This window comes from Hoplias malabaricus, chromosome 5, assembly GCF_029633855.1.
Source record: "Hoplias malabaricus isolate fHopMal1 chromosome 5, fHopMal1.hap1, whole genome shotgun sequence".
In the NCBI taxonomy this organism is placed as follows: domain Eukaryota; kingdom Metazoa; phylum Chordata; class Actinopteri; order Characiformes; family Erythrinidae; genus Hoplias; species Hoplias malabaricus.
This window is the reverse complement of record NC_089804.1, coordinates 18413277-18426597: the sequence shown is the minus strand read 5'-3', so window position 1 is coordinate 18426597 and position 13321 is coordinate 18413277. Positions and strand designations below refer to the sequence as shown.

The 13321-nt window shown below is 39.0% G+C and overlaps 1 protein-coding gene across 2 annotated transcripts in view; it reads right to left on the bottom strand.

Annotated features, from left to right (window-relative positions):
* Nucleotides 1–13321, bottom strand: part of LOC136696545 (probable phospholipid-transporting ATPase IIA) — a 60270-nt gene that overhangs the window by 14530 nt on the left and 32419 nt on the right. For both annotated transcript variants that reach the window (XR_010802625.1, XM_066671038.1), the window contains exons 19-23: nt 11017–11115; nt 6100–6189; nt 4839–4983; nt 4505–4569; nt 1967–2122 (exon numbers count right to left, since the gene is read on the bottom strand). Coding sequence is in view for 1 of the 2 variants with exons in the window: in XM_066671038.1 (XP_066527135.1) it covers nt 1967–2122; nt 4505–4569; nt 4839–4983; nt 6100–6189; nt 11017–11115 (555 nt within the window). In the remaining variant the exon portion in view is untranslated. The remainder of the gene's footprint in view (nt 1–1966; nt 2123–4504; nt 4570–4838; nt 4984–6099; nt 6190–11016; nt 11116–13321) is intronic.

Genomic DNA, 13321 nt, shown 5'->3' with positions numbered 1-13321 from the left:
TGCTAATGTCCTTTATGTAAGGCTTGTCAACTTTATAAACTGCATTCAGCTCTAATAAGGACTAGCCAACTGTATAATCTCCAAGTGCTGCAGGGATTGTTGTAAATATACAACCCCAATTCCAATGAAGATGGGACATTGTGTAAAACATATATAAAAACAGAATACAACAATTTGCAATTCATTTTCAATCTAAATTCAATTGAATACAAAAAAAGACAAGATATTTAATGCTCAAATGGATACATTTTTTTTTATTTGAGGCCTGCAACACATTCCAAAAGAGTTGGGACAGGGGCATGTTTACCACTGTGTTACATCACCTTTTCTTTTAACAACACTCAACAAGCGTTTGGGACCTGAGGACACTAATTGTTGAAGCTCTATAGGTGGAATTCTTTCCCATTCTTGCTTGATGTACAACCTCAGTTGCTCAACAGTCCAGGGTCTCCGTTGTCTTATTTTGCACTTCATAATGCACCACACATTTTCAATGGGAGACAGTTCAGGACTGCAGGCAGGCTAGTCTATTACCCACACTCTTTTACTACGATGCCACGCTGTTGTAATACGTGTAGAGTGTGGCTTGGCATTGTCTTGCTGAAATAAGCAGGGACATTGCTTGTATGGCAGCATATGTTGCTCCAAAACCTGTATGTACCTTTCAGCATTAATGGTGCCTTTACAGATGTGCAAGTTACCCATGCCATGGGCAATAACACACCCCCATACCATCAGCGATGGTGGTATTTGAACTTTGAGCTAATAACAATCTGGACAATCCTTATACTCTTTGGCCTGGAGGACATGCCATCCATGATTTCCAAAAACAATTTGAAATGTGGACTCAAGACCACAGGACACTTTTCCACTTTTTTCAGTCCATCTCAAATGAGCTTGGACCCAGAGAAGCTGGCGGCGTTTCTGGGTGTTGTTGATATATGGCTTTCGCTTTGCATGGTAGAGTTTTAACTTGCACTAGATTAGATGGAGTGACGAACTATGTTAAATGACAGTGGGTTTTCTGAAGTGTTCCTGAGCCCATGTGGTAACATTCGTTACAGAATGATATCGGTTTTTAATGCAGAGCCGTCTGAGGGATCAAAGGTCATGGGTGTTGCAGGCCTCAAATTCAAAATGAGTGAATATTTGCAAAAAAATTAATAAATAAAGTTTGTCCATTTGAACATTAAATATCTTGTATTTGTAGTGTATTCAATAGCATATAGGTTGAAAAGTATATGCAAATCATCGAATTCTGTTTTTATTTATGTTTTACACAACTTCATTGGAATTGGTGTTGTACAAGCCTCTCTGGGAAGTGGCACTGAAACAATAGAGTAGCTGTTTTTGTGTCATGTAGAACCCTTTTCTAAAAAAGTGTTATATAGAACAATCTGAAGAACCTTTTCATGATGCAAAGAACCTTTTAATAATGCAAAGGCTTCTTAAAGTGTTCAGGGTTCTATATGTATAACCATTTTTAAATGTGTAGAGGCTTCAAAGTTTCAAAGCTCCAAAACTAAAGAAGAAGATACCAAAAAGGTCTTGATGACTACATAGGGTTTCAGGGAGTAATAGAGCAAATATTATATACCAGCAAAACCATCATCAACCAAGTCACAAAAAATGTATCCAATGCTTTAGCACTGAACACATCTCTCCAAATTAATTTTTTAAAGGACACTATTCCTATTACGGATGGTCATTTAAATCCTCACAGGTTATGACATGATCTCTGTGTGCTCTTGGCTGTCTACAAAGATTTTCCCTGTGTTTAACAAAGTTCATTACTGTTTTGTCTAAGTGTGTCACAGGGTGGAATGTGAAAGCAGTTTTCTTGAAAACAGGGACCTCAACAAGAGTGCTTTTTGCAGCTACTGGGTATGAGTCAGAGACTGCCGAGGTAATGTATTTGCACACGCGCACACACACACACACACACACACACACACACACACACTACCTGCATGGTACTGATACAGAGGCTTCTGTGAATGACGAACTGGCTGAGGGCAGCAGACCTCTTGTAGCTGTTCCTGCCATGCACCATAAGCAGCCTGCCCAAGTGCTTAAACTGAGTCACAGAGAAATCAGCCGCCAGCGAGGCCTGTTTGCCCTCCTGACAAAATAAACATACAATAACATTTCAGTCTGCTCTTAAGGATTCAAAAAGAAGAGAAAGAAAATGTACTTTATATTCATACATTACACACTACAGTTCAACAGTATGGAAGCAAACAGTCTAAATTGCAAGTCTAAACATGTTAAACAATTATATTCCTTGTTCATTGAGATTAAGCTTGAAGGCTTTCCTTTAGTTTTACTCTTGCTCTTATATATGAATGCCTTTGTTGAGAACAGTCTCTCACTGAACCGTTTGAAACATGATGAAACAACTCTCAGCCAATTACAAATTAAATAATCTGTCCTCTTGATCATGAAAATGTAACCAGTGATTTAGGGCTGTGGTTGTGAGGACTGTGTATTTATTCCTTGCAACAAAATAAGAATATTGGAACTTCAGCATTAGTTCTGGCTGATCTGAAGAGGCAAATTTAGTTGCAAAGCCTCCCTCATTAGATATGATACCAGCCATAGCAAATTGAAACATTTCCTTGATTTAATTTTTTTAATGGTCAAAAGAGATATCTACCATATTATTTATAATACATGGTGGACAGTAGGGGTGGGCGATATAAATAATATAAAAGTATTTCAAGGTATTTTGGTGATAATTATATTAAAAAAAAAAACAACTAAACTAATGAAAATAATTGTATTCATTTCAAGAACACCCTATTTCAACAAAACACATTATATTAATATGAATTATATTACATTAATAATATATAACATTGTATAAATTATATTAATTACATGTTATTTTACAAATCTAACAATTTCAGACATTCATAAGAAACAACAAATGTGTAAACATTAGTAAACATTATAACTGTAACTTACCAAATTCTGACATTGTATAAAAAATATTTAGAATATTTATATTTTATTCCAAAACCACCTCCACACGACTGAAGTCACTCTTCTTATGGAGCAAATTTCCACCGTACCTGTCCCTGTGCCTAAATTACTTATGCAACGAGTGTACACCATATTGTAACTGCATGACGTCATTACGCAAACAAGTCAGAATATCACGGTAATCATGATATTGATTTTTTTTTTATCGTTTAAAAAACTTTTTGCTATATTGTTGCACAAAATACAATATTGCACAGCCCTAGTGGACATAGAAATAATATGGTAAATTAGACAAAATATCATATATTTTCTAACTGGAGTGCTTTTACATTTCATTCTATGCTAACAAACGTTTGGTCTTTAGAGCTGCAAATGTTACCAAGTGGCCTGAGTTGAAAAGTTGCCAGACATAGCAAAATTAGTTTTACGAATAGTCAATTTTGTATTAACTCATTTTTCAATACACCTGATGCAGTTCATCAAGCTTTTAGGAGTTTCTTCATTGCAAATGCTAGACTGTTCTCTAGATTGGCTGTATTTCTAAACAATCAAAGGCTTCACCAATCAGGATGATATTTCAAACACTGTCGTGTTTTTCAGCATACATTCTGACAGTTATCCATTTTGCCTTTTAATACAAAGAACTCTCATAAATCAATGCTACTGAGGACCTGTCATACTGTTGTACTGAAGCCTAAGTTTGAAACACAGTTAGCTTTGAAACACATGGTGGCTTGGTGCTTAGCACATTTGCCTCTTGGATCTTGGATTCAAGTCCCATCTGGGTGGAGTTTTCATGTTCTCCCTGTGTCTGCTTGGGTTTAAACTGCTGTTTTCTCATGAAAAAAAAAAATTCTTGTTTACAATACCAGTGCTGTTTCTATGCTGTATACAATCTATCCTGCCGTGCATATAAAAAGGTTATAATAAGATTAGAATACATAAACCAGCTAAGAATACTCCTGAGGTGACCCAGTGCTCTCATTTGAGCCAAAAACTTCAGACTTGGAGGGAAAAACACAGTCCTACAGTAATCACTCCAATTTAACCTAGGGTTATGCCATCTTAGTCATGAGTGAGTCAATATCAATTAACTAGCTTATAATGTCTCATTTTCAGCTTCTGGAAACAATGCTTGGGCTGCCACAAGTGGGTCAAGTCCTGCCTCGATGCAGTTTGAAGTGCCCTTAGACTCAATATCACAAAAGTGTTTAGAGTCTGCCGGCTAGTTTCCAACCCTACACTGATTTTTCAATTATACAACAATTACTATGTGCTCAGTCAATGACAGATGAACTCTCCAGGAGAAACAGAGGAAGGTCAAAACACATTAAAATGCTGCGGTGGCCTTTAGAGTTGTGCAGGGCTACCACTAGTAATGTAAGAAAAGTGAGAACTGTCAAAGTTGTGCAAGTGTGTGCAGAGTATACTCGGGTGACGCAGTAGGGACAGATGGAGAGATCATTCCGGAACTGTGCAACAGTGTGTGTGTGTGAGAGAGGGATGCAGCGACTCTTACTTTGCCCTCTACTCCCACGCCACAGTCCGCTTCCTGGATCATGCTGACATCGTTTCCTCCATCCCCTGAGGGAGAGCAAGGTTAGTGGTGCATCAATCTGCAGTAATGGTGAATGTTAACTGATCAACTGGGCAGAGTATGGTTGAGAATCTCTACTGGCTCCATATGACATGGTTCATGAGTATGCAGATTTCATGTTAATAATAGCAATGCAAATAATAATAATAATAAATATTATATATAATTATTATTCTGTGCCATAACTAACAGCAGCTCTTGCTTTATAGGTTAATTCCTGAAAATCCAGATGTTCAATGCAATTACAAGTACCCACCCACAGCACAGGTTAGTTTCCCTGTGCGCTCCTGTAGCAGCCGGACAATCTGGGCCTTTTGAGTGGGAGCACAGCGACAGCAGACCACAGCTGGACACTGACAGGTCAGCTCCATAAACTCATATTCATAGAACTTCAGACATACCTGCAGAACAATGTATGAGCATTTACAGTGATTTGTTAGGTAGACAAAAGTGTATAAGTCATTTGATACATTAAGAACACAAATCTACATCCTCACAGCACAATAATGAGGTTTTTCTTATCCCTTTAGCCTAATTCAGGCACTGAGCATGTTGATTTATGCTCAAGTGTAGATCCTTCCACATTCTTCTATTGAAGTTATACAAGCTGTGTGTGATAAACTGAGTGCCTTTGTCGACTGTAATGCTCCTTAAAGTGGCTGAAATCACTCATTTGAAGGGGTTTTTACAAGCTTTTGGACAAATGTGTGTAGTATACACTCACACTGTGTGATTATGATACTGTTGGCTATATCTTTCTACCTGTGAGATTTTAGAGTGGTTGTTTAAACGGAACATCTAAAAGAAGTTGTTCAACCTACCCAATGCATTAATAAACTCCCTGAATCACAAACAATGGCACCAAGCTGCAGCTACCACCACACCACTGGACAGCTCAACATGCTCAGAGAACATATGCTAATACCATAGTCACACTACACAACTTTCAAAGTTATCTGATCAATGTATGTTTCACACTACATAACTTATTTTCTTATAATAAGTAGTTTTTCTGTGTTTTTGCCGTCCACACTACATAATTGATCTGTGACACGGGGTCACGAATTACATGATCTTTCACCAGCGCCTCTGTCTGGTGGCCAAAAATACATTATGCCACGAAAATTATGCGATGTCATGCACAATATACATGTTGATCTTCTTCTAAAATACACATAAACATGTAATATACATTCTTTCAGCACCGACTGCAGCGAAAACACATGCAAGTTAAAAAAAATAATAATAATAAAACTATCAGTATATGAATGAGAACAAGGACACACAGGGATTGCCTGTTCTTGGCAATTTTACTCTTCTTGGTAGAGGATGTGTTGACTGTGTTCCCATAAAAACACATTTGTTCAAAACCTTTGAATATAATGGTGTGAACTTGGTATAAAATTTAGGTTTTAATCATATGCCTTGTAAGACAACTGATGAAGAATGAAAGCTGTTTCACATTATGACTGGCTGTGGTGAGTGCATGAAGAAGGGGGTTCAGTGGTGAGGGTTACCTCAAGAGAGTCTCCCGATATCACTAAAGCGCAGTCGTGCTTCCGCCTGAAAGCGTTGAGCTCAAGGTGGGCCTCACTTCGTGTGGTCACCTGCAACATAGTGAAGAGTACACTGTCAGCCTTCTATTACAAATACACACAGATACACACAAGTGTACACACACCCCACACATACACACAGATAATAATCTAACCCAAATAAACTAGTGAGCTAAACCACACCAAAAACAGGAGAGTACAACTGCTTACTTCAACTGTCAGCTGTATTAAAGACTTTGGTCCAAGCCATTTGCTTAACTGTCGTCAGCTTGCCCTCACCTGCTACTCTTACGAGAGAAAGGGTTTCATAAAGGAAGCACACTTTTAGGCATGTCACCTTAAAGTGACTGTCTGAAGTGAACAGAAAAGATATGTACATTGTTCAAATGGCTAAGGCTTATTTCAGTTTTGTAGCACTAAAGACAAATTCAATGAAATTCACTCTATAATCTAATACTTATCAAAAACAAACATAAAAACTACATTGAAAAATAATATACAGTAAAATATGTACATAGGAATTAGTTAGGAATTAATTCAAACATTAGGAATTAATTCAAACATTCTCCCACTCCTCTCAATTTATGGCAACTTTTGGGAAATTTTAAAAATATATATATATAAAATAATTTTAAAAATCCACCTATGAATTTAATATTAATATGCTATGTTTAAATCATCTAAACCAAAACTCACACATACTTTTGGATACAATATTATCTCCCAAAAAATCGATGCACGTACATTTTAAGCACTTTTTCCTTGATGGATCCCATAATAATGCATTAATGACTAATAAATCCTTCCCACTTGCTCTTTTCAAACAGCTTAAATTTTAGGTTTTTGTATTTTGTTGAACATAATGACAATTGCCATTTTTAAAACTATGCAGCAGTCACCATAAAATGACAAAAAGGGTAGATAAATCCTTGCTTGTTAGTTTATAACTGCTGTTATATGCAAATGTTACTGAATTACTCAAGTGAAAAATACATTCTGCACTATTCCTGTTGAACTGGTCTTTTTTCATACAGATCACAATTAGTGAATGGTTGAAGAATCAGCATTATTCACATGTTAAGTTTGACAGCTGTTATGTAAAACAAAGCATAAAACAAGATGGTTTTGCTTTGCTGCCTTAATGACTCCTTATTCAATGTTCAGATGCTCATAAATTGAGCATCTGGATCTGGTGCACTAAATTATAGGTAATTAAAAAACTTGTCACTGTGCACATAGGTTATGATGTCTTTATCAAGACAGAGTACATCACTGTAAAATTGGAGCATTCTGGAAAAATCTTCCTCAGACAATCAGAACAGATTTTGATAAATGAAACAGTTAATGCTGCCTCTCTATCCATCATCCATACATACATTTTCCACCGCTTATCCGGGTCTGGGTCGCAGGGGAAGCAATCCGATTAAAGAAAACCAGTGCTCACTCTCCCTAGCCACTGCTTCCAGCTCCTCCGGGGGTATACCGAGGCGTTCCCAGGCCAGTCAAGACATGTAGTCACTCCAGCGTGTCCTTGGCCTCATCCCCATTGGACATGCCTGAGACACCTCACCAAGAAGGCGTCCAGGAGGCATCCAGACCAGATGCCCAAACCACCTCAACTGTCTCCTCTCCACGTGGAGGAGCAGCGGTTCCACTCCGAGTCTCTCCTGGATGTCCGAGCTCCTAACCCTGTCTCTAAGGGGGAGTCCAGACACTCTGCGGATAAAAATTCATTTCAGCTGCTTGTACTCACAATTTCATTCTTTCGGTCATTAAACAAAGCTTATGACCATAGGTGAGGGTTGGGACGTAGACTGAACGGTAAATCGAGAGCTTTGCTTTTCTGCTCTGCTCTCTCTTCAGCACAACAGACCGGTACAGAACCTGCATTACTGCTGATGCTGCACCGATCCACCTGTCAATCTCCCGCTCCATCTTTCCCTCACTCGTTAACAAGACCCCGAGGTATTTGAACTCCTCCACTTGAGGCAGTGTCTCACTTCCAATCTGGAGAGAGCACTCCACCCTTTTCCGACTGAGTACCATGGACTCAGACTTTGAGGTGCTGATTCTCATCCCTACAGCTTCACACTCGGCTGCAAACTGGTCCCGGCTCGATGAAGCCAACAAGACCACATCATCCACAAAAAGCAGACATGGAATCCTGAGACCACCGAACTGGACACCTTCCGCCACTTGGCTATGCCAAGAAATTCTGTCCATAAAAATTATGAACAGAACTGGTCACAACAGGCAGCCCTGATGGAGTCCATCTCCGACTAGAAAACCAGTTGGACTTACTGCCAACCATACGAACCAGACTCCTGCTCTGTTTATACAATGACTGGATAGCTTGTAGCAAAGAACCCAGAACTCTCCCCACAGAATATCCCGAGGGACACAGTCGAATGCCTTCTCTAGATCCACAAAACACATGTAGACTGGTTGAGCAAACACCCTAGCAAGGGTACAAGAGCTGGTCCTTTGTTCCACGACCAGTGCGAAATCTGCATTGTTTCTCCTGAATCTGAGGTTCGACTATCAGTTGGATTCTCTTCTCCAGTACCCCCGAATAGACCTTAAAGGGGAGGCTGAGGAGTGTGATCCCCTTAAAGTTGGAACACACCCTCCAATCCCCCTTCTTAAACAGGGGAACCACCACCCCAGTCTGCCACTCCAGAGGCACTGCCCACGATGTCCACGCGATGTTGCAAAGATGTATCAGCCAGGACAGCCCCACAACATCCAGAGCTTTGAGGAACCCAGGACAGACCCCATCCACCCCCGGGCCCTACCGCCAAGGAGTTTTCATACTACCTCAGCCACCTCAGTCCCAGAGATAGAGGAGCACTCCCCGGGATCCCCAAACTCTACTCTGTGGAACACATGCTGGTGGGATTGAGAAGATCCTCAAATAATTCCTTCCTCTGCCTAATGACGACCCCAGTCGAGGTCAACAACTCCCCACCCCCACCATATACAGTGTTGGTGGAAAACTGCTTTCCCCTCCTGAGTCGCCTGATGGTTTGCCAGATTCTTCTCAGAGCCAACCGAAAGTCGTTTTCCGAATGTCCTCACCGAACTCCTGCCACACCGGAGTTTTTGCCTCAGCAACAGCCAGAGCTGCAAGCCTCTTGGCTTTTCGGTACCTGTCAGCTGCCCTTGAGCCAACAGGCTTGATAGGACTCTTTCTTCAGCTTGACAGCCTCCCTTACACGGGGTGTCCACCACTGAGTGTGGGGATTGCCACTACAACAGGAACCGACAACCTTATCGAAATGCGACCTAGGGTATCCTGATGCCAGGTGTGCTTGTGGACATCCTTATGCTCGGACATGGTGTTCAGGGCTGCAACTAACGATTATTTTGATAATCGATTAATCTGTTGATTATTTTTTTGATTAATCGATTATTAATCGGATAAAAAGGAAAACAAGCCCAATTTGATTTCCAGCATTTTATTTAATAAACCAAACTGTCTTTGTACAAAAGTTTTTTCCAACAACTCACATAAAAAAATTTAATTTATGATACATTGAGTACAAAAAAAATAAAACATTTTATAGCAGCAGAATCAATGTAAAGAAACACATAAAATCTTTTTATGTGGATGTCCTGTCCAGTTGAATTTCACCATGTTGGTTCTTATCTGATCAGTCAAGTGTGTCAGGGGTCAAAAAATAATGCATTAGGGTTAGAACCAAAACGTAGAGTTCATAACCGAGAAATGTGTGTGTGTATGGAGAGAGGTAAAACTCCTGGGCTTCTGCAGACACAGTGGGATATTTAGAATGTATTCGGTGAGCGGGACTCATCTCCAGCAGCCAATGGCTGACTAGATCCCACCCTTCTACAGGGCCAGAAATCAGAAGAGGTTAGACTAGGGCTAGAGGTTTTCGGACTAGAAGGTAGAAGCGAGATTGAGAGAAGCATAACTGAGAAGAAGCACAATGAAAAGCACAAATACAAAATAAACGAGTATATACAGAAATATTCTGTTTACAAACCTGTTTTAAAAACTCTCAATAGTAGCAAAAGTCTATTTTAAAATTTTATGTCTTTGTTATGGATTCTGCCATTTGGTTCTCAAAAATGTTGGCCCTACTTGACACCATAGTTTTAAAATTATATGATTAAATTTTATGAAAAATATGACTTTCAAAATAATGTTTTTTAATGGTTTCAAACATTGAAGTGGTTCAGCAGCCACTTTCTCAAACTGTATTTGTCACTTGTTATAGCCTGGTACCAAATGACCCACGATGGTTGGGAACCACTGTACTGAAAGGCTGGATCCATATTCTAGCATATCAATCTTTCTTCAGCACTTTGCCAAGGTTGGATGTTTTCTAATCATTGGATGTACACGATTCAGCCATTCATCTGTCACCTTCCAAAATATTTAGACTCTAATCCAGATGTCATTTGTTGTCCAGAAGGAAGTGACTCCAGATGCTGGGTCTCTTGGGCGACCCGGTCCTCTGGGAGTGGCCTGATTGTTTTTAAGCCGTGCCAGCCATTGTCTTCGTTTTCCAGGAACTGCGGTGCAGCCGTAGGCAGGCCGTAACCTTCTCTTGCCTTTGGCCGCTCGCCACAAGGGAAGTCCAACACAGTCTGTGGTGCAGGTATGGGAGGTCGTGGAGTGTTGCAGAAGAATGTAGCCCTCAGTTCAACTCAAATAAGGGAATGTTTCAGCTGCTTTTTTTGTATATGGGGCAACATAATGTTTTTAAAAAAATACCAAATTTTGGGAGAACAATTGATTGAAGTATTTAAAACAGTTGAAGTCTTTAAAAAAACATTTAAGGAGCTTCTGACTTCTGGCAGTTTTAGCAACTTTTAAACCTTGCTATAAATGATTACACTGAAGGTACTTACAGGCCGAAATACATGTATGTCCTGATTGCGGGTCACCAGGTGGGCGTTCTTGGCAGTGCATGTCGCTGTCTCTAGTTTGTCTCCCGTCAGCATCCATACCTTTCCACAGGGAGAAGATGTTCATTTTATTCAGCTGTTGCATTAACGTAATAACTATAAAGCACACTTCATCATTGCTTAATAATGGAATACTGCAGAACATGACAATCTAATGTCTGACAAAATTTATAGCATTAACTACCACAGAGATTAAGATAAAATGGGACTTTTTATACAAGTTCCACTGAGTTCTTAATATATTTAAAACATATCATTCTACTGTCTACAGGACACTTCCTGACTCTAAAAAACATCATAGAAGTCACCAGGCAACAATTACATCTCGAACAGCAAATGTTTATATACAGTTGTGGGAAATACTTTCAAGAATTCTTCAAAGATGTTTACACATCTGCAAATTTGCACAATTTGTTTTCAAAGTGGAACAAATGGGCAAATGAGCAAAGTGGTGGGTGTAGAGTTTTTACAGGCTCTTGCTTTGTGCACAGATTATTGTCTGGTTTTGAAGAAGCTGGAATACTTTTTTATAAAAATAACATTTTATCCAATTGAAAATAAATATATAAACATAATATTGTAGTAATACAATAAACATAATATATAAAAATCACATGTTCAGTGCATTTGTACATTTATATGATTATCTGGAGTCTCTCCAATCACACTGATGGACCCACATCTATGTGAGCATGCAAAGACAAGGTTTAAAAAAGCAAAACGAACACAATGAGCGTGGAGACATAAGAGGAAAAGGAGGAGGAAAAGGAGAACAGAGTGAAAATGACTAAAATCTAGAGCATCTGCTCCTCATTCCTGGGCTCTTGCACTGACCTGAGCTGTGGCTCATTCTCAATTATTCTCAGTGGTGGACAGTAACAAAGTAAATATAATTTGTAACTCTAAGTTTTTTTTTTTTTTTATCTGTACTTTATTGAAATATTTCAATTTTGGGTGACTTTTTACTCAAACTCCACTACATTTCAAAGTCAAATATATTACTTTTTACTCTACACTACATTCTTTTCATGTATGTGTGGGTACAATCGTAACATGTCTGAACAAGCTCTCTGTGTGGCACCAAGAGACAGTCGGAATGCTAAACCTCAAGATTCTCTGCCTAAAACCAAGCAATAAGGAAGGTAGACTTTTTATTTTAAAGGCTAAGCACCACTTAATGGACCTCCATGAATATTTCACATTATTTTAGGTACTGACATATATAAGTATGAATTAAAATGTAAATAGCAGCTTAATTTGCTCTAAAACTGTCAATTTTATTAAATTGACGGAAAAACCCGAGCTCACTATGGAAATTCTTGAACGCACTCGTGATGTCACTGGTGGACAACAGCTGAACAACGCCGCAGTAAAACACCATTATGACAGTATCTTGCTAGCTAAATAACCAACATTATTCATGATAATGGCCTATTATAGCCATGAATAATTGCTATTGCTATTCAAAAGCAATAAGCTAAACTCAAATTTAGAGGTACCGTTATTCTTGTAAATGTGATCGAAGTCGAACTCGAATTCATCCGACACTATAAACCTCCGTAATGCAGCTACGTAGCCGAGTATAATCTGAGCCACCGAGTTTAGCAAGTCAAGCTAACATTAACTAACACCAACTAAAACAGGCGAAGTGAGTGTCCTTACCCTGTTTACCTCCATGTTACAGAGGCTCTTGAACACCTTTCGTTGGTGTCCTTACATGCCCATATTGTTGGAAAAGCGCCAGTGAAATGGGCACTACAGATAATCGAGTGAGCGGATGGTCCTTTCCAAAGTGTGCGTTTAAAGTCGACAAATTTAGTCCATTTTCTGGATATTTTTGGATCTTAGGGCCATTTGTGCACTGATGTCCCACTGTACATTGAATTATTGCAGCCAAAAACAATACACCTTTTCATCATTTTGCATTAAATTAAGTTCTTCTAGAGTTGTTGTCCACTATCTACGTCACATGCAAGATACCTATTCCAAACACTGTTGGGGGGTGGACCAATGGTCTTTTAAACTTTATTTCTTGAATTAGTAAGAAATAACATGTTTTCTGACTATCAGTAAACACAAGTTAGGAACTCAAATTCCACTGTATTTATTTGTTTGACACTTCCATATAGCTGGTGCTTAGCCTTTAACTGTTGTGTGTATTTGAGACTGTAAGTAATCACTTGTTTCAGTTCTTAGAAACATTATAAATTAACAAAATTATTTATACCATTTAGTTAGCATCTGAAGT